The sequence below is a fragment of the Chiloscyllium punctatum genome, chromosome 3 (genome assembly GCF_047496795.1).
Source record: "Chiloscyllium punctatum isolate Juve2018m chromosome 3, sChiPun1.3, whole genome shotgun sequence".
Classification (NCBI taxonomy): domain Eukaryota; kingdom Metazoa; phylum Chordata; class Chondrichthyes; order Orectolobiformes; family Hemiscylliidae; genus Chiloscyllium; species Chiloscyllium punctatum.
The window spans coordinates 140,922,504-140,944,841 of NC_092741.1; the positions used below are offsets into that span (position 1 = coordinate 140,922,504).

Consider the following 22,338-nt stretch of genomic DNA (forward strand, 5'->3'; position numbering starts at 1 on the left):
ACTGGATGTGAGGGGAATATGTTATGTTACTTTCTCCTGCCAGTTATAGCAAAATCCAAGTAAAAATATTATGCTGAATTATTGCTGAGCTGGAGAACCTAATCAGAACCTTTTTAATTATCACCATTGAAATTTCAGTGCAATCAGGATAACTTCTCACTGTACTTGAGAAGTGAAGTAAACTGTGATGATTTAATATAGTAGTAGCAAATTAGTTACTCGAATTTGGTTATGAATTTCAGTAAAGGCTTTGCATATAGTTAAACAAAAAAAAACACAAAGCATAGTGAATAAGTTTACGGGAAATATACAAACTGATTGTAAAAGCTTCTATAGGCACTTGAAGCGAAAAAGGTTAGTGAAGCAAAATGTAGGTCATTTACGTCAGAAATGGGAAGTTACAATGGAGAACAAAGAGCTGACCATTTACATTCATATTTTGGTCCATTTGTCAGAAAGGAAAACACCAATAGCTTGCTAAATATATTGGCGAACATGAGGTCGAGTGAGAGGGAGGAACTGAAGAAAATCAGAATTAGGAGGGAAATGTTGGGGAAATTGATAGGATTAAAGACTGATAAGTCCCCAAGGCCCTCTAATGGACATCCCAGGGTATTTAAGGAAGTGGCACTAGAAATATTGGGTGGTTAGTGGTCATCTTTCACGTTTCTATAACTCTGGAATAGTTCCTATTGTATTTGAGGGTTACTAATGTATCCCCACTATTTTAGAAAAGGTTGAGGAAAGAAACAGAATTATAGACCAGTTAGCACTTATATCAGTGGTGAGGAAAATGCTAGAATCCATTATAAAAGATTTAATAGTAGAGTATTTGGAAAATAGTGACAGAATTGGACAGAGTCAGTATGGATTTACAAAAGAAAATCAGGCTTGACGAATCTACTCAATTTTTTGAGGATGCAACAAGTAGAGTTGATAAGGGTAAACCAATAGATGTTGTATACTTGGACTTTCAGAAATATTTTGTTAAAGTCCCAAATAAAGGATTAACATTTAAATTAAAGTGGGATTGGGGCTGGTGTCCTGACATGGATTGGGAACTGGCTGGCAGACATGAAAAAAGAATAAGAATAAAAGGGTATTTTTCCAAGTGATATGCAGTGTCTAGTGGGCCATCCAAAACATTAGTGCTTGGATCCCAGCTATTCACAATATATGTGATGATTTAGATGAGGGAACGGAATGTACTATCTCCAAGTTTGTAGATGCCACAAAGCTAGGCAAGAGAGTGACCAATGAGTGGAATGCGGGAGGAGATGCTTCAATGCGATTTGAACAGTTTGAGGTGAGTGGGTGAATGGTAGATGATGTACAATTTGGATAAATGTGAGGTCATCCACTTTGGTAGTGAAAACAAGAGAGCAGATTATTATCTGGTGACAGATTGGAAAATGTGGATACGCAACAAGACCTGATTGTTCAAGTAGACCTTCTATCAGATAGTTCTTGATCTTGAAGAGTTCACTCACCGATAATGGAGGGAAAACGATCAGCTTATTAACTTGCATCTACCTCTAACACAACAGATACATCTTGTAATTTTGGTGGCCATTGAGATGTGGCTTATACCACTGGATATTCACTGAACTTGTTAAAATTGAGCATTGTTGGGAACAACTCTTGCTGTGCTTGACATCCATTAGAACAGGTCCAGTTTTGAAATGGATATTGTGATGAGCCCACATTGGCCAATTTGAGCCAAATCTGTAGTTAAAACTAGGAGATGGGCTCAAGTTCTAGGCTTGGGAGCAGGAGTCCAATTTTATGTTAAGACAAGTTTTGCACATGTGCATTACAAATTGTTACGCTTGAAATCGACTGAGAGAATACTAGTTGTCCATGCTCTAACAATACTTCCATTTGAGGAGTACCTTCTGTTATGAATTCCTGAATGCAAAGTCCACCAATTGTTAAAAACTTCCAGTTCACTCCAGTTTTTGTGCTCTGTGTGTACAAATTACTACCCCAGATGTTCCAATGACCCCCTTGTATTAAGAGCAAAGTAGACTTAAGTTGCACGTAGGACTGTGCAAAATTCCTGATGCAGATGACTCTAGGGAATTAACAATTAAAAACACTTTGGGTAACGACCACTGAGATAGGAATACCTGGGCCAATATCTGCATCTGTGCAGATCCCTAACACAAGATTTTATTATTTTCAGGCGAGAATAGAAGAGGAGAAACAATGTCGATTGATTGAACCGAGTTGACAGACATTTCCTGTGAAGTTCATGTTATGACAAATCATGTCAAGGCAAAAGTATGCAAAACATATTCAATCTCTTTGTGCAATTTATTTCCCTTATTAATTATTAAAATTTTGAAGGAGTGATTAACTTAGAGGGCAAGAGAAAATGTCGCTGCTCAAAAAAAGTCAATGTGGAGTTAATACGGAAGATGTTGCTCAATTCAAGATCATTTGCATTCCTTGTGGCTGAATCAGGAGAAGTATTTAGATGTCTAGTCGCTATTCCTCACCCACTAACAGTGCCTGACTGAATTGTTAACAGCAGCTTCTGCTATCAGTTGTATGTCGTGCAGCAGTTTCTCATTTTGGAATTACTGTATAAAATTATACTGCATAATATCAATGCAAATTTGTGGAAACAATTGTAGAATTTTAAAAATAATTTTGAAAGTGCTTAACAGTTTAAAAAAAAATCTTTTCTGGAGTAACATGGTAGCTCTACAAATCTTTTTAATAAATTCTTGTGCTGTAAATATTATATTCAGGGATGTGGGCTTCACTAGCTAGGCCATTATTTATTATTGTCCTTCTTCACCCTTGAGAGAGTGGTGGTAAGCTGCCTCTTTGAACTGGTATAGGTGTTCAGGTATACCTAACAGTCCTGTCAGGAGGACAATTCTTAGATTTTGAACCAAGATAAAGGAATGATGATTATATTTCCAAATTAGGATGGTGTGTGACCTGGAGGAACACTTGCAGATGGTGGTGTTCCCATGCATCTGCTACCTTTGTCCTTCTAGATGGTAGTTGTTGAGAGTTTGGAAGGTGCTTTCCTCAAACCTTGGTACATTTCTGCAGTGCTTCTAGCATATGGTATAGCCTTCTACTATGTGTCAGTTGTGGATGGAGTGAATGTTTGCAGAAGTAGTGGCAATTGAAAGAGCTGCTTCAATTTTATTGGAACTGCATTCGTCCAGGCAAGTGGAGAGTATTTCCACACTCCTGACTTGCACATTGTAGGAGATTAAGCAGGCTTTGGCAAATCAGGAACTATGTTGCATAATGTAGAATTTCTACCCTCCAACCTATTCTTGTAGCCATCATATTTATATCATGAGTCTAGTTCAGTTTCTGGTCAGTGATGAGCCCCCAGGTGTTGATCGTGGGTGATTCGGTGATGCTCAAGTTGTTAAAGTTGGACATTGCACTAGGGTTTTGTGTGGCACAGATGTTACTTGCTACTTGTCACCCCAAATCTGGACGTTGTCGAGCTCTTGCTACATCTAGACTTGGACTGCTTCTTAATCTGAGGAGTCGCACATTGCTGAGCATCATTTATAATTATCCGCAAACATCACCACTTCTAATTTTATATTGGAGGGAGGGTCATTGATGAGGCATCTCAAGGTTGTTGGGCAAAGGACTCCTGCAGTAATGACTTTCAGCAATAATAATCACAGTTATCTTCCTTTGAACTAGGCATGATTCCAATCCACACCCATTCACTTTTCAGAAGAAAAATTGGTAGTACAAGAAAAGGACTGTTCAGTAAACATACCTAATTTAAGTTCATTGCAAGATGCTAAACAATACTCACCTTAAGTTCTTTAGATACGCTGCTGACCTAAAGGAATCACAACTTATTCTGAATGTGGAGGATGAATAAAATTTGGACAATTGGCAGAAAGGGAAAATTCAAATTGTAATATAGGTCATTTTGGTTGATTCTGCTCTCCTGTCAAAAATTAGTCATTTAGTGGTAGGGGTGTGTGATACTGGTTGCACTTGCCAACAGGAAGTGAAAATATTGGTAAAATTGAAAATAAAATGCATTTTCTAATCTGTATTTCAGATTTAACACAATGTTTCACAGATTATAGCTGAATTCAACAGCATTTGCTTTTTGGACAAATTTCCATGCATAATTCCAGTGTGGTGGTTTTAATCAGCCATGAATATTACATTTCAAAAACAGGACTGAGAGAATACATACATGTCAACCAGACCCATTAGTTTTACATGTTTTGTAGACATCTGATGATATACATTTGGGTAATAATTCTAACTGGCAAATTTACTTTTGTTTAATGTGTGTAATAGAAATTAATTGGTTTCAATTATCCTTTCAGATACATTGTTCTTTAAATCAAAATTTCAAAAATTCCAACTGGCAAGTATATTTTCCTGTCATTGGTAGATGACAGGAACATCAGTGTTTTATTCTAATAATGTTTTACACATTACTTACAATTAAATATGCTTTTACGTGAGATTATTTGTTGAGTCTGAGAGTAAAACGAATTTATGGTTTCCTGTTTATTTTGGGAGTTAACACCACCAATATCTTGAGTTTTCTATATCCAGTTGTACTATCTCCAAGGAATCTTGTACAAATATTAGATTTAAAGCATCATTGCAGTGACCCATTTTTTAAAATTGGAATAGGAGGGGGGGGGAAGAAGCAAGTATAAAAAAAGTTCTATTTTACTTGAATGCTGCAAATCTACAGATACTGTAAAATTGGGTGTTGGAAGGAGCAAGGAAAGACTGGAATTACATGTGCAGAGATGGTGCCATGGAGGCAAAGTCCAGAAAGGTTAAGAGTATCAGAAGTTCTGGAGTCAGCCAAAATTTGACTTGATCTGCAGTGACTTTAAGTAGATGTTTTCACTTTATTTGGATAAAATGTGCTTTATTACAAAATATAAGCAAGTAACCAGATTCCAAAGCATTTTGATTTCCCTGGGAATTGGACTAAAAGCTGGCTGATGCAGTTTATCTCATGGAGGACACCAGAATTCTTTGATATTATAGAGAAGAAGTGCATAATTAAACTTTCGTGTTTATATATAATATAACTATATAAAATCCTGGTAGTTTGCATTGAGTGCTGGTAATTTTGATGTAGATTATCTTACACTTTTAAAACAAAATGTGCCCAATTGTAAGAAAATCGCAGTTCAAAATATCAATAAATGAATGTCAGGAAACCAGACAAATCATTTAACCTCTGCTTAATTTTTCACTGAAGAACTTTACCACCCCAACTTGAATCTAGAAGTATATGATTCTGGAGTTTACCATCTATCCTGTATTTTATTTTGATTTTTTTTGCACAGGATGTGGGTGTCCCTGGCCAGGCCATTGTTTATTGCCCATCTCTAATTTGTTCTGGGGATATTTAAGAGTCAATCACTTTACTGTGAATCTGGAGTCACATGTAGACTAGACCAAGTAAGGACAGCTACCTTCTCATTGGGGAACCACGTGGTTTTTCTGATAATCGACAATGGTTTCACAGTCATCATTATATCACCCAGTCTTGATTGAATACTTGTTAACACTGAGAATACCCAAATATTGAGTCAATGAATTCTTTTTCTTGTATTATCAAAGACAGAGAGCAATTTGTGCACTGGTAGCTTTTTTAACTACAAACAAAAGTGATCACAAATTTAAACAAGAAAATACCAAAAATTAATTTTAAAAGTATTTGTTGTTAAGGTTACCTACGTTTGATACAGTCAATATACACAGTTTCTTAATGAAATGTTCAACACCCTTAAAATTATTGCATTAGTGTCAAGATAAATCCCATTAGCTGTTTTGCTGATTATAGTTGAAAATCGTATACAAGACTGATTTATAAATTGGGAAGATTAACCTAGGATTAAATTCCTAAAGGAATGGTAGCATAGTGATTGTGTTACAGGAGTGATCCAAAGGCTGGGTCTAATGCCCCAGAGACTGGAGTTCAACTTCCCATTTCATAGCTCGGAGTTAAGTAAGGATAGAGATGAGGAAGGACACCACTTTGACTGGGACAGCACATCCATCTTAGGACAAGCCAAACAGAGACATGCACGAGAATTCCTAGAAGCATGGCATTCCAACCAGAACTCTGTCAACAAACACATCAAGTTAGACCCCATCTACCACCCCCTGAGAAAAAGAACAGGAAGTGACGTCACAGGAAATGACATCACCAACCTAAAGAAACTCAAACATATAAATAGAAAGCAAGAATCATGTACAGTGCTTCACCTGAGTCCCATGTTACCTAATAGGGTGACAAAACATCTGGAAATGAACCTTCCAGCTCAGCGAGCAAACCTACATCCAGTTTTAGATACATATTAATAATTTAGATTAAATATGAGGGGCATTGTTGGGAAATTTACAGACAACGCAAAGTTGGCTGTACAGTTGATATAACTTGATAGAGGGTGGCACAGTGGCTCAGTGGTTAACAATACTACCTCACAGCGCCAGGGACCTGGGTTTCATTACAGCCTCGGACAACTGTCTTTGTGGAGTTTGTACATTCACCCCTTTTCTGTGTGTTTCCTCGTGGTGTTCCAGTTTCTTCCCATAGTTCAAAAATATGCAGGTTAGATGGATTGGTCATGTGAAATTGTCTAGCATTCAGGGATGTGCAGGCTAGCAATGGTAAGTGTGGTGTTACGGGATATGATGGGGTCTGGGTCTGGGTCTGGGTGGGATGATCTTTGGGTGTGGATTCTATAGACGAAATGGCCTCCTTCTGTACTGTAGGGGGTCCTATGATTCTATGACCTTATTGGACACTAAAGATTTAAGAGCAGAAGTAAGCTATTTGCCATTCAGTGAGATCATGGCTGATCTGACAATCCTCCATTCCATTTTCCTGCCTTTCCCCTATAACTCTGGATTCTATTACTGATTAAAAATCGGTCTCTTTTAGTCTTGGCAATTGTCAGTGACCCAGTACCTACAATCACCTCTTGTAAAGAATTCCACAAATTGACTAACCTGTGAGAGAATAAATTCCTCCTCTGGTTCTAGACTACCATATCAATCCCCCATTCAAAAAAAAAGCTCCCTCTCATCTTCTAAACTCTATTAAGGAAGATCTCTGGTTTGTTGAGTGGACAAAAAGTGGGACCTGGACTTCGATCTGGATAAGTCTAAGTGCTACACATTTGGATATGGAAAGGAAAACAAGGGAATATCCAATAAACAGGAGGATAGTGTGAGGGCTAAAGAAAAGGGACATATTGGAATCCATGTCCATAGGTTCATGAAGGTGACAGAACAGGTTAATAAGGTAAAAAATAAGACATATGGGAATTTTTGATCCCTATCCTGTTTTAATCAAAATCCCCTTCAGAGTTGTTACTCATCATTGAAAGAAGTGTGTCTTGAACCCAGGCCTCCTGGCTCAGAGGCAGGAACATTACCACTGCAATGCTGTTCTCTAGAAGGCACATATACCGCTTTCCTTTGATGGACGAGACATTAAATGTGTAACCCAGGGTATGGTGCTGGAACAATATAATACACTGTTGGGTCATAGCTGAATTTCTGAGTACAATTTTTGTCACCATATTACTGTTTGGATAATTGCTCTTCAGACAGCAATGATAACTCCTTCAATAACATTGCCAGGTCTTGAAAATTGCGGGTATGAGGAAAGATTAGATGACCTAGAGTTGTTTTCCTTAGAACAGAGGAGGATAAGAGTTGCCTTAATTGACATGTGCAAAATAGTGAAGAGCTTGGATAGTGTGTACAGTGAAGACCTGTTTACCCTCTGTGGAAAGGTCACTTACTGGGGTAGTTAGCACAAGGATTTGAGGGAGCATGAGGAAAACATTTTTCAACCAGAGGGTGATGGGTGTCTGGAATTTGCTGTTCAGTTTGGTTGAGGCAGAAAGTCTCAAATGTATTTAAAAGGAACTTGAAATGCTGAAACCTGCAAAGCTATGCATCAGATGTTGATATGTGGGATTTTATTGGGAGGATAGTTTATTCAGGTGATGGGTTTAGTGGCCACTTTGTGCTGTAACATTTCTATGGTTTTATGGTTCACTTCTTATACTGTCGATCATTCGAACAAGTAGTGTAAAACTTAGATGTCAAATTTCATGCAGTTTGGATACCTAGGCATATCAAATGCTACTTTTGCTTCCATTGAAAAGTTAATCTTCATTAAAATATTGTAGATGGATCTAAACAAAGCATAGCATGTTTTTATTCTACTGACGTCTTATAGTGATGTTTTTATAACGGCAAGCCTTGACCAAGCTTTGAGCTGATTTGCTAACCAATCAACATTCTTTTTTGATGTAGTATAAATAATTGTTTCCTTTGAATTTTAATACCTAACTTAATGACTACAAGTTGAATGGCTTGGACAATGTTCAGTATGGAGACAGGCAGAGCAATACAGCTTCCCCGCTCCCCCCTCCCCAATGCCTGTACTTCCAGTACAGTAAAATTAAAATGCTCAGTGATCCTCAAAATTGACCTCAGTGATTTCTAACCAGACATTTTGAATAATCAGTACCAGGCTTTGTGAACAGTCGAGACTGGACACTGGGTTTAGAGCTCAAACAAAAGAATTAGCAATTTACTAACAATATGGTAACTTTAGCTAGCAAAGTTCAACAATAGGTAATATACAGAGGAACCTTGATTATCTGAACGAGATGGGTACTATTTCATTTGGATAATTGATATTTCAGATAATCGCTTTTGCCTTAAACAAAGGAAGCCATGCTGATCTAACGCTGTGCTCTACCTGAGAATTTTTTTATAAATCTATAATTTTAATGTATTGAGCCCAAGAGGACACAGATTTCACATGATGACGAAAATAAAGCAATTATAAGACAAGGAAACATTTTAAAAATGTAGCGGTAGTTAACATTTGGCAAGGAGTGGTGACGACAGTATTAAACAAGGTTCCAAACAGCTTCTACAATCACGAGCATTTGTCAGTTAGTCTTGTGATAGAAAGACAGAAGCACTGCCTTGTGCATGCGCTTACGTTCTTTGCCATTTTTTTCATGAATGGCTTGGTAAAGTGACAGGAATACTGTAAAACATTTGCTTTTGCTAAGGGCTGTGTAATAACCCTTACCTAAGAAATATCCAGTTGCTGATGCTTGAGCTGCTTATGTTTCTTTGTTATTGCCAGTGTTTTCACATGTTCTTCAGTACAGGTAAATCAAATGCACTAAGCTCTTTGTTGTAATGTTTTTGTGGGACCTTGAAATCATCTTCGGATAATCTGAAATACAGATAATCGAGGTTCCACTGTAATTAAATTCTAAGATTTAAATGCAATTCTCTTGAATTGTAGCCACCACTCTCTCACAAGGAAAGATAGACAAATAGATGCAGTTAAAAGATAAACCAAAAGGGAAAAATACATTAGATGTAACTGGCCAGTTCACTTAGACAGTCTCCATCATCTGTAACATCACTGGCATGTTGGATTACATCTTGGTTTCTGATGCATGCAAAAAGCTACTAGTAGGCTCTGAGGGATATTCGTTTAATTCTTCTAACGAACATTTTAGCATCTGAAGTTTCAGTAAGTCGACCATTAGAGGACAATAAGGGAGCAATCAAACCTCCATCCTGTAGCTTTCACAGGCACAATTATTCCAACTTAAACACAGTTCAAACTTTCTCTCCCTACTAGATTGACTATCTTCCCATGAGGTCCCACTTTACATTCAACATTTGCGAACTGCTTAACCATAAGGCACCTCCAGAATCAAAGCATCTATAGAGCACTTTTTAACAAGAATCACCCTGCAATTAATTTTCAGATCTGGCCTCATAAGAAATTTTTTTTTTACACAAGCTGCTAGTCACAGTCCAAATGTCATCTTCAGCTCATAGTTCACAGCTCCAAGCCAAAAATGTTAAGAAAAAAGTAAATATTCAAACAGCATGCCTGTTTTTAAATCAGTATCCAAGTCTACCAAATAATAAAGGAGTTATTCTTGAGTTAGTCCATATTGCTAATCTCTCAACACTGCTAAGAGTATTTTGGTTAGATAAGTCTTTAAAGGCAATGTTAATTTTGATTTTTCAGCATTTCCAGATATTCCATTATCTGCCATTTTAAGAACATATGTGCTGATTTACAACACAATTTTCTATATCATGCAGCTACCAGGCCCAACCTACACCCCCTCCAGAGACAAAAACCCCATGCTATTAGTGTTCAGTATATAACAGAAAACTGAAATTCCATGAGTTCGCCTCTGAAAAAGAGACTCCCCTTTGAGGTTATTAATGGGTAATTGGGAATAAATAATTGTTTAGCGAGAATAGGATCTTTCTGTCCTTCTGTCAGTGCCTATAGTTTTATCTGCATCAAAATTGAGCTATTAAATTTAATGCTTAATTTTGATACAAGCAACTTTCTCATCTCTTTTTAGAACTGTAGAGTTTCTTGAGCTGATGTTAAGGTACTAGGCATCCACTATCTTTGTTTCCCTTCAAGTGAATTTTTTTTAAGTGAACAAACATTGTCACTGTCCTTCTAAAAACAGTCTTTGGAATTCATATTAATCTGTGCTTATTTTTCTGTTTGAATTGAGAAGATCCTAAATTGTGATGGATCCTCTTAGTAAAGTTGGGAAACTGGTAACTTGATTTCTTTTTGTGTTTATCGAGGAGATCCTCATTGAAAGTAGAAGGCATTGCTGAGGCGCTAAGTGAGTATTTTGTGATTCTCTTCGTTAAAGAGGAACATGCTCCTAATGTCACAAAGGATAAAGCAAAGAAATTGAACAGCATCAAAATAGATAGAGATACTGAAAAGAACGGAGCATTCAAAATAGGAAAGCCATCTGGTCCAGATGGAAGGATATATCCATGCTTGCAGAGGAAATTAAGGATGGAATTTGCAGATGTTCTACCTACAATCTTCCAATTCTTCTTAGATATGTGACTAGTGTCAGCGAACTAGCAGATTGCAAATACCACAACTCTCCTCAAGAATGAGAGAGATAATTATTGATTGGTCAGTCTGACATCAGTGGTGCTGAAACTTTGGCAGTCTGGAACAGAATTAAATGGAACTTGCTGGAGGGGGTTGTTGGAAAAAAACATTGGTTAACAAAAATAGGCTTAGCGTGGATTTGTTGAAGGATAATCATGTTTGACTAATTCAGTTGATGTTTTTGAAACAGCAGAGAGAATTGATAAAGGTGAAGTATAAATACATTTTCAAGTGGGATTTGAGGCAATACTGTACCACAAAAGGCTTTTGGCAAAGTTTGAAGCTAATGACATTAAAGTGGTAGCGACTATGAGAAAGTTTACTAAGACAGAAAGTACTGAGCAAGTACTGAAGATAAATCATAAATAACTTGATTGAGATGTTTAAAGTATTGTGGTGTATATGAATTTAAAAAATAAATTTGATATAGTAATACACAATGGATTTAGCAAACTGATTGAGTCCCATTAGGGAGAAAGTGATGACATGGATACAAAGTTCTTTGTGTAACTGTAACTGATGGAGTCATAAATTGTACTTTTAAGACTAGATGAAAGTATATAGTGTTGCTTCCCAAAAGTGCATTAGCACTACTGTTTTTCATGATATACAGTAATGCAATATGCTTGGATGAGGAGGATGTTGACAGGTAAACAAATCAAAACAATTAGCATGCATGTGGCTGTTGAAATTTGATTTTGGTGACGTAGAAACAAAAAAAATATGAGCAGGATTAGGCCATTCAGCCCTTCAAGCCTGCACCACCATTCAGTATGATCATGGCTATGATGTGATGTGGTTCATTTTTGTTTTAGAATGTGGAAAGGGAATGTAAATTGAACTTACAATTTTAAAGGGAGTACAGGAACAGAATGTTTGGTACATGTTCAACTGAGAATTTAACAAACATTTTTAATGGGAAATTTTTATGTAGAGCTCTGCAGGAAAGAGCATGAAATTGGTACAAATTCTGTAACTTTTTCAAAGACCCTGGAAAGGCTTGTTAGGCTGACTGGCCTCTTTTGCAATGTTGCATCATTGAGTTACTCAGTGATAAAACTATGACATTTTTGGGACAAAAGCAAAATACGATCGATGCTGAAATCTTAGAATTAGGATTAGATTAAAATTAGAATTAGACTTTTATTGTCATGTGTACTCGAGTACAGTGAAAAGTATACAATGTTGCCATTCCCAGTGCCATCTTAGGTACCTAAGTACAAAGTAGGAAAATAAAATAAAGGTTAAACATCACAGTCCTCCTTAGTATTAGATAGAAAAGTAAAGAAATTTAAAGTAAAAAGTTTAACTCTGCTTAGCCACACTGAGCTCACACTACCTTCAAGGGCTTGATCTCCTCCACTCCACTCTCCGGGAGACCTTGGCTATCTGCTCTCGCCGCTGCTGTAGATGTTAGGGCACATCCCTCACTGCCAAGTTGGGCTCCATTTTCTCATATTGGACTCAATCTCCAGGTCCCAAGTTGCTGTCATGCTTCAGACAACAATGAACCTCAACGGCGCTGATCACCAAAATAGCTATTCTGGGTTGCTGACTGTAGCCACACACTGGATCTGTTGAAGCTGCGATGCTGTCATCGCTGCTACCTCCATGACTCAGCAGTCATCAGAATGTAAGTTCGATCTCGTTTGCGCTTCTGCTGTTGCAGATGCCGGGAGATCTGGGGCTACCTGCTCTTGCCACCACCTCAGGCTGCCTTCTCTTGATGCCAGTGCAGATGCCATGGAACACCTCTGGCCATCACATTGGGCTCACGTACCCCACAGGGGTTCGATCTTCCATGCACTGGGCTCACTCTCCTTTGCATTGTTCTCCTCCATGCACAAACTCGTTCTCCACGGAAGGTAAGTAGATTAAAGTAAGAAAAGAACACAGTGAAAGAAAAAAAGTAAAAGCAAATAGAGCAGCTGAGCTCTGGGCAGGAGCTCTCATATTGCACTGCTACTCCACTGCCACCTTGCTTTAACAGATTTCTTGGTTAACTTGGTTAAATCTGAAATTGAAACAGAAAATGCAGGGAATATTCAGCATATCAGGCAGCCTCTGTGTAAAGAAGAGTAAATATTTTTGGTTGAAGATCTCTTGAGGAAAGAAAGGTTAGAAATGTAATAGGATTTAAGGAGGTGAAAGTAGGAAAAAAATGAAAGGGAAGCTATGTGGTAAGAGTGGAAGACAGTGTACATTGGGTGGGGGGTTGCAGTTTTCCCAACTGTTAATAACTGTCCCAATTACTGAAATTAATTAATAAATTGTATAAAATAAGTTGGCTTAGATTTTTCAATTGTCTTTTCCTCTTAAATGTTTTGCTTTCTCTCATGTGTTTTTTTTTATATTTAGGCATTGGATGTAGATCGTGGTGTGCTGCAAAAAATGAAGAAATCTGTTAAAGCTATTTATGCATCTGGATTAGGTAAGAAATTGCTTTCATACTTGACACAATGGAAATCATAGAGGATAACACCCTGAGCTTGCAAACTGCATGTCTTGCAAATTTAGGTCTTTTCACCATGGTTAATGAAGCTGAAATACCCCATTATAGATTAAGCTATCATACCACAAAATAATTGTCTTAGTGTGTGGAATTGGGTTTTTGATAATAGAGCTACTTTCAGGGAAGAGGCAAAGAAATCTGGCCACTTAAATTAAAACTTATTGTTCTCTGAAGATCGTTTGGGTCAGTCTGACGATTGTTGCTGCAGATGCTGACTTTTCATTGCCGTATCTTCTTGCTGAACACTGGACAAGACTTTGGACTTATTGTACCTGTTTTGGGGATTTTGATTATTCTCAGAACAGTGAAATGATGTCTGCAGCAAGGACCTACTTATGGAGTGAAGCATAGAATGTTGATTTTGTGTCCATGCTGTCATTTTGGCACTTAATGCTCCAGCTAATGCATTCTTATAACCACACAATACTGAAGACCTCCAACCTGCCAAGCAGTGGTATTTAAAGGGATCATCTGACTCTATTTTGATAGGCTGGTTGATTTTTCTTTTCCTTTTGCTTCAATTCCACAAGAGTTTGGCATTTTGTTATTGTTATTTCAAGTTGCAAAGATCGACAAGAGTGGCCTGGCAGGTACTTATGGACTTTTTGTTAACTTCAAGAATTCTGAACAAATCAGTTAAGCTTGAACATGAATGCATTTGCAGGCTTTCCCCTTTGACGACAGCATGACTTGGAGAATGAACAGAGGTAACACCTAGCAGGACAAGTTTGTGGAAGAGGAAGGAAAGAGATGGTGAGAAGGGGATCCCAACTATGTCTATCCAACCGAGGATTTATTCTACGTGAGCTTGACCAAGAAACAATGTTTGAGACTTTTGTGTTTCAGTGATAATGTACTCACTGAAACATAGTAGCTGCTGTGGCCATAGCTACAAGAGCAGGGCAAAGAGCATGTCACCACTGATTATAAAGGTGACTGTGACAGTGAAATTTCATGCATCTTGCTCCTTCCAGGCTGGTTGTATGTTATTTGTAACAGCTTAGTTTGCAGCCACTATATATATGAAGGAGAACGCTGAGGCCCCCTTGCTTTGTTGAGAGCTAAATACATTTAATTATTTTTCACTAGATACAAAGCATGCTGAGAAAGCATCTAGCTTTTCTAGGGTTGCTGTTCTCCCCATGATGAAGGAAATGACTGCACATTTATTGCTTTACAGGTGTTTTCGTCCTGCTTCCCCCCCCCCCCCCACCGCCCCACCGCCCCACCCAGTTGAAGCAAAATGCTCAGAGGCACAGTATAGTTTTATCGCCTTCATCTTTGTTTCGGGCCCTGGAGGGAGAGAGAACGATCGTCCATGTGTACAGAAACATGAGTTCTTGCTCTTCTCTGGAACAGCAGTTTCTTAAGGAATTATATAGTCACTTACAGGGAGGAGCATCCAGATAAGGCAACATACATATTAATTGGGTGACCATTACAATCAGTGAGTGTCAGTAGTAAAGATTAAGCCATCTGCTGTTACACAATGAATAACTGGCTTCACATAATGAAGGCTTTTCACCTTGTTGACTGACTTTACATACTGAATGCTGCTTTATCTTGTTCAATGGCTCTACATAATGAATGCTTTTCCACCTTGTTAACACATTACCCTTTCCTGCAGCACCCCATTGTTAACTGCAAGTTCTTATCTGATTTGAGTCATGGTCAATTGAACCTCTTGTTTCACAAAACTCAAAACTTAACTATTTCTCCACCTGCTCTAACTAATACACATTCTTCATGTGATATGCTAATTCTGCCATGTACAGCACTCTTTCTTGGGTGTTCACTGGCCATAGAAAGCAGATTGTGCAGAACAGTACCTGATATCCTGGAAGCAGTCATAGTATCTTCTTCTGGTAGTCCACAGTGTCAACTTCTTTATATTAGTCATCCTACTAAATCAAGGGTTGGCTACTAGATGATACTCTCTGTGAACTGAAGATTGAGTTTGCAGTCACTGAGATGTTGCAAACATATCCAGACTAGGTATTTCAGGTACACAACACGTGCGTATGTGTACAGCTTTACATGTTAAATGCCATGGTGTCACACAAAAAGTGATAGAACAGATCTGCTAAAGCAATATTTCCACAGCTTGGATCTCTTTTGAAGTGCTCTGCACTATTTGGCAGACATGATTTGGAGATGCCAATGTTGGACTGGGGTGTACAAAGTTAAAAATTACACAACACCAGGTTATAGTCCAATAGGTTTAATTGGAAGCACTAGCTTTCAGGGCACTGCTCCTTCAGGTGGATGTGGAGCATAAGATTGTAAGACACAGAATTTATAACAAAAGTTTACAGTGTGATGTAACTGAAATTATATATTTCACACTGTAAACTTTTGTTATAAATTCTGTGCCTTACAATCTTATACTGCACAACTGTCTGATGAAGGAGCAGTGCTCTGAAAGCTAGTGCTTCCAATTCAACGTGTTGGACTATAACCTATTTGGCAGAACAAGTGTCGAACCTCCTAATATTCTATTAAATGCACAATCCTATCTACCTGTGACTCTACTTTCAAGGAACTATGAACCTGCAATCCAAGGTCTCTTTATTCAGCAACACTCCCCAGGACCTTACCATTAAGTGTATAAGTCCTGCTAAGATTTGCTTTTCCATAATGCAGCGCCTTGCATACATCTAAATTAAACGCCATCTGCCACTCTGCAGCCCACTGACCCATTTGATCAAGATCTCATTGTACTCTGAGGTAATGTTCTTGGTTGTCCACTCCACCTCCAATTTTGGTATCATCTGCTATGTTCATCTGCAAATCATTTATATAAATAATGAAAAGTAGTGGATCCAGCACTGATCCTTGTGGCATTCCATGGTCACAGGCCTCCAGTCTGAAAAGCAACCTCCACTACCACCTTCTGTCTTCTACTTCGAGCCAGTTCTGTATCCAAATGGCTAGTTCTCCCTGTATTCCATGAGATCTAACCAGTCTCCCATGGGGAACCTTGTTGAATGCCTTACAGAAGTCCATATAGATGAGCTTTGTCCTCATCAATCCACTTCGTTACGTCTTCAGAAAATGCAATCCAGTTTGAGAGACATGATTTCTCATGCACAAAGCCATGCTGACTATCCCTAATCAGTCCTTGCTTTTCCACATACATGTAAATCCTGTCCCTCAGGATTCCATCCAACAACTTACTGACGTCAGGGTCACTGGCCTATAGTTCCCTGGCTTTTCCTTATCACCTTTCTTAAATAGTGATACCACATTAGCCAATCCCCAGTCTTCCGACACCTCATCTGTGCTATTGATGATACAAGTATCTCAGCAAGGGCCCAGCAATCACTGCCCTAGCTTCCCACAGAGTTCTAAGGTACACCTGATTAGATCCTATGGATTTATCCACTTCTGTGCGTTTCAAGACATCCAGTACCACCACCTCTGTTAAATGGACATTTTTCAAGATGTCACCATCTATTTCCCCAAATTCTATATCTTCCATCTCCTTCTGCACAGTAAACACTGATGCAAAATACTCATTTAGCATCTCCCTCATCTCCTACGGCTCCACACATAGGCTACCTTGCTGTTCTTTGAGGGGCCCTGTTCTCTCCTTCGTTACTCTTTTGTCCTTATGTATTTATAAAAGCCCTTTGGATTTTCCTTAACCCTGTTTTCCAAAGTTAGCTCATGTCCCCGTTTTCCCCTCCTGATTTCCCTCTGAAGTTATTCCAACTGCCTTTATACTCTAAGGATTCACTTGATCTCTCCTGTCTATACCTGACATGTCCTTCCTTCGTTTTCTTAACTAAAACATCAATTTCGCTAGTTATCCAGCATTCCCTACACCTATTAGCCTTTCCTTTCACCCTAACAGGAATATACTGTCTCTGGACTCTCATCATCTCATTTCTGAAGGGTTTCCATTTTCCAGCTGTCCCTTTACCCGAGAACATCTGTCCCAATCAACTTTTGAAAGTTCTTGCCTAATGCTGTCAAAATTAGCCTTCCTCCAACTTAGAACTTTAGCATTTAGATCCAGTCTATCCTCTTCCATTACAATTTAAAAACTAATAGAATTATGGTCACTGGCCCCAAAGTGCTCCCCACTGACACTTCAGTCACCTGTCTTATTTCCCAAGGGTAGGTCAAGTTTTGCACCGTCTCTAATAGGCACATCCACATACTGAATCAGAACATTTTCTTACACACACTTAACAAATTCCTCTTCATCTAAACCCTTAACACTATGGCAGTCCCAGTCTATGTTTGGAAAGTTAAAATCCCTTACCATAACACCCTATTATTCTTAGATAATTGATATCTCCTTACAAATTTGTTTCTCAATTTCCTGCTGCCTACGAGGGTGTCTGTAACAATCCCAATAAGATGATCATCCCTTTCTTATTTCTCAGTTCCACCCAAATAACTTCCCTGGATGTATTCCCACATACATCTTTCCTAAGTACAGCTGTAATGCTATCCCTTATCAAACACATCATTCCCCTGCCTCTCTTGCCCCTTTTCTATCCTTCCTATAGCATTTGTATCCTGGAACATTAAGCTACCAGTCCTGTCCATCCCTGAGCCAGGTTTCTGTAATTGCTATGATATCACAGTTCTTAACCATGTCCTGGGCTCATCTGCCTTCCCTGTTAGGCCTCTTGCACTGAAATAAATGCAGTTTAATTTTTCAGTCCTACCTTCTTCTCTGCTTTGTTCCTTCTTGCCTTGTCTGTTTGACTCGCTTCTGTTCCCAACTATACCAGTCTCAGATTGATCTCATTCCTCGCTATCTCCCTGGGTCTCACACCCCGACCTCACTAGTTTATATCCTCCTGAACAGCTCGAGCAGTATACTAGCCCCATTCCAATTCAGGTACAATTCGTCCTTCATGTATAGGTCACTTCTACTCCAGAAGAGATTCCAATGATCTAAAAATGTAAACCCTTCTCCCATGCACCGGCTCTTCAGCCACGCATTCATTTGCTCTATCCCTGGAGATGGAACACCCAAGGCCCTGTTTATTGTAACTGGTGACTTCAATTAAGCCAGTCTATGGAAGGTGTTACCCAAGTACCACCAGAACATTACTTGCCCTGCCAGGGGCCCCTGAACATTTTACACCACTGCTACAATCCTGTGAAGGATGCCTACCGCTCCATCCCCGCCCATATTTTGGGAACTCCTACCACAATGCCATGTTTCTTCTCCCGGCTTACAGACAAAAGCTCAAGCAGGAGACACCGCCGCAGGTACAGGTCCACTGCTCATCGGAGGAGGCAGAGGATCAACTCTCGTGCTGTCTGGAATCGGCTGATTGGGCAATGTTCAAACAGTCCACAGGTACCTTGGACAAGTACGCCACCACCATCACAGACTTTATCAGCAAGTGTGTGGAGGACTGCATACCGAAGAAGTCAATCTGGGTTCCCCAGAAGAAAACCCTGGATGAATCAGGACAAACAGAACCTACTGAAAACCCAGCCTGAGGCTTTCAGATCAGAAGATCCACTCAAATCTAAGGAATCCAAGAATGCCCTTTGCATAGCATTAAAACAGCCAAAGACCAATAGCGATCCAAACCAGAGACCCAGACAGATACCATGCAAGGACTGAATGACATCACAGGTTCTAAAAAGAGACAGAGTGTAAGATAGCAAATGATGACACATCCCTCCCAGATCATCTCGATGTCTTCTATGCTCGCTTTGAGCAGAATTTTGGCAGAAAGGTAACACCTATTCCGAGAAGTCCTAACTAACATATCTTAACAGTCATTGCATTGGAGGTCAGATCAGTTTTCCTTCGTATGAATCAAAGGAAAGTGATAGGACCAGACAAAGGGTCAGGCCCTGCAATCAGAACATGTGCAGATCAATTCCTCGAGACTGATTACTAAACTTGGTGATCTCTGACTAAACTTAGTGACTCTCTGCAACTCTGTTTCCTGACCCACAGGCCACAATCAGTGAAGATTAGGGACAACATTTCATCCTCACTCACACTCAACACTGGAGTCCCTGGGGATGCGTATTCAGCCCCCTACTGTACTCACTGTATACCTATGACTGCGTTGCCAAATACCAGACTTATGCTATTTACAAATTTGCTGACGGCACCACCATAGTCTATCGAATCTCAGATGGCAATGAAACAGACTATAGATGGGAAGTGAAGACCTGGAAAAATTGTGCACTGAAACCAACCTAGCTCTCAATGCTGGCAAAACCAAGGAACTCATTATTGACTTTTCGGCGGGATGTTACTCATGCCCCCCTACACATTAACAGTACAGAGGTAGAACGAGTGGAGTGTGTCAAGCTCCTGGAAGTGGTCATCCACAACAAATTTTCTTGGACTCTTCATGTAGATGCACTAGTTACAAAGGCCCAATAACGTCTCTACTTTGGCAGCTGAGGAAATTTGGCATGACGGCGAATACTCTTGCCAACTTTTATAGGTGTGCCATCGAGAACATTCTGTCTGGATGTATCACTACCTGGTATGGCAACTGTACCATCCAGGATCGGAGACTATTACAGAGTGTGGTGAACTCGGCCTGGACATTCACAAAGGCTAACGTCCCATTTCTCGAATCCATCTAACAGGCCGGCTGTCAAAGAAAGGCCACCAGCATTCTCAAAGTTCCATCCCACCCTGCCAATGTTTTTCTACAACCTCTACCATCGAGGAGAAGGGAGAGAAGCCTGAACACATGTACCAGCCGGTTTTGTAACAGTTTCTACTCTACTGTTGTTAGAATACTGAATGGACTCTCAAACTCTGAACATTCGCCTGTACCTGTATTTTTGTTTACCTATTATTTACTTATCTATGCTACTTAACTCTGTGATCTGCCTGTATTGCTCGCAAGGCAAAGCTTTTCACTGTGCCTCGGTACACATGACAATAAATTCAATTCAATTCGATGACTGTCTTCTCAGCATATGCAAGTGTGGAGATTTGTCTGTGAGCCTTGCAACAATATTAAGTGTATGAATAGAACATATCACATGAATACTGACCATTTGAGTCCTGTTTGATAGCAATTGTAGGTAAGTTAGTGATGGGGAAATGGTGACTTCAGCATTATTATTTGCATTTAGACGATATGGGATGTGAAGATGCATTACTGACTGAACACTCTGATAATGTCATTGAACTTCCTGCAGAATTGCAAAGTAGTTCGTGGAATTTGTTCATAGCATTCTTTGAATTTGTTCATGGCTGTGTATATGCCAGGGAATCTCTTCCCTGGCAGATACATGATCTCTCTTTTCCTCTTCTTCTCCTCCACAAAGAACTCCCAACTTTTAATGAAAAATCTTGGAACCTACATGATTGAATGTCCAAACTTTTATTGTTTCTGCATCACGTTCACTCTTTACATGATTATTAGTCTCCCCTTCTTCGGATGCTAAGTTCAAGAAGTGGACTTCTAGTTTTGCATGGTACTAGAAAGTTGATTTTGAGTCTTCTGTTAATGTGTACAGCCAATGAGCAAAGCAGTTGGACTGGCAGCACGCAACAATCCAGTGAGCAGACAGCATGAAGTTGGCATTTTATGAACAGTTGAGATTGAAAGGAATAGGAGTCGTGGCTGATGGGCATTTCACCTCCACTTACCTGCACTCTTCCCGTAGTCCTTAATTCCTTGTGAGATCAAGAATTTATCAATCTCTGCCTTGAAGACACTTAATGTCCCAGCCTCCACCGCGCTCCTTGGCAATGATCTCCACTCCTCCTCTTTGGAGGTTATGCAGTTTAAATCCCAACCTGTTCTTTTGTGTGTTTCAGAATTTTGTCTGGAAGAAGTTGATGACCTAGTTGTTTGATGCTTTTGTGGTTCCCCACAATGTGATTTCCTACTCCAAAACACATTCCTTAGAAGTTTTCCCACATGCAGTGACATATGAAATAGATAAGCATGTATTTATGTCTGTTACACAGCAAACGTTTTGGTGCAGGTCAGAACCATATTGACATCTCGGGTAGATTGGTGTGTGGCCAATTCAATTTCTTTAGATTATGATAAGCTGTTGTTATTTTCATATGAAAATAAGAACTGCTCCCATTGTTAACATAGTTATCTAGCTAACTATCTGTAGCTGTTTTCCACATGTACATTTTTTCAGTTAGTTAACATAGAAAACTTTGAAGGCAGTTTGCAGGTTTGCCTTGGACCACCAAGTAATTGGTTATTAGTAGGCATAGGTACAAGTGGGGCACAACATTTAGTTGAGTTTTTTTTTTGGATTGAGCCTTACTACTATGATACCGAATAATATTGTTTCTCATTTGTGTTCACGCAAACCCTCAACTTATAATCTGTCTCATTTAACATGTTAAATGTATATCACAAGTGTAATGGGTTTTTGTTGAAAATAGAAACTAGATGAATAGTGTAAGTTAACTGTGATTTGATGTGTGCATTTGTCTCTTTTATGCTCCCTGATTTTTCTTCTTATTTTGTGTATATACCTAAGACTGCAATATTAACACTTGAAGTACTCCAAGTTTAATAAACTGTACTTTGAGCAGTAATTGACTGAATTGTATATTGCATTTATTCTAAACCCTAAACAATCTTATTTACTGTAATGTTCTGTTTGAAAAAAATAATACTATATGGTAAGCTTTTCTTTCATTAAACTATTGACTTTGTCTCAGACCATAATAAGACAATGCTGTTTTTGGTGTATGTGACAAGTTCAGAACAGCTTAGTATAGAAGTTGCAATTAGTGGCAATAACATAACATTGAACTGAATTTAAAACTCTTGGTTTAGCACTTAACAAAAGAAAGTGAAACATTTGATTTTATTAAACTGCTTCGAAAAGTTATGTT

The 22,338-nt window shown here is 38.9% G+C and overlaps 1 protein-coding gene across 1 annotated transcript in view; it reads left to right on the forward strand.

Moving 5' to 3' along the window:
- asap2a (ArfGAP with SH3 domain, ankyrin repeat and PH domain 2a) overlaps positions 1 to 22,338 on the forward strand; it is a 195,080-nt gene that overhangs the window by 51,572 nt on the left and 121,170 nt on the right. The window contains exon 2 of the mRNA XM_072561420.1: positions 13,355 to 13,427. Coding sequence (XP_072417521.1) covers positions 13,355 to 13,427 — 73 coding nt within the window. The remainder of the gene's footprint in view (positions 1 to 13,354; positions 13,428 to 22,338) is intronic.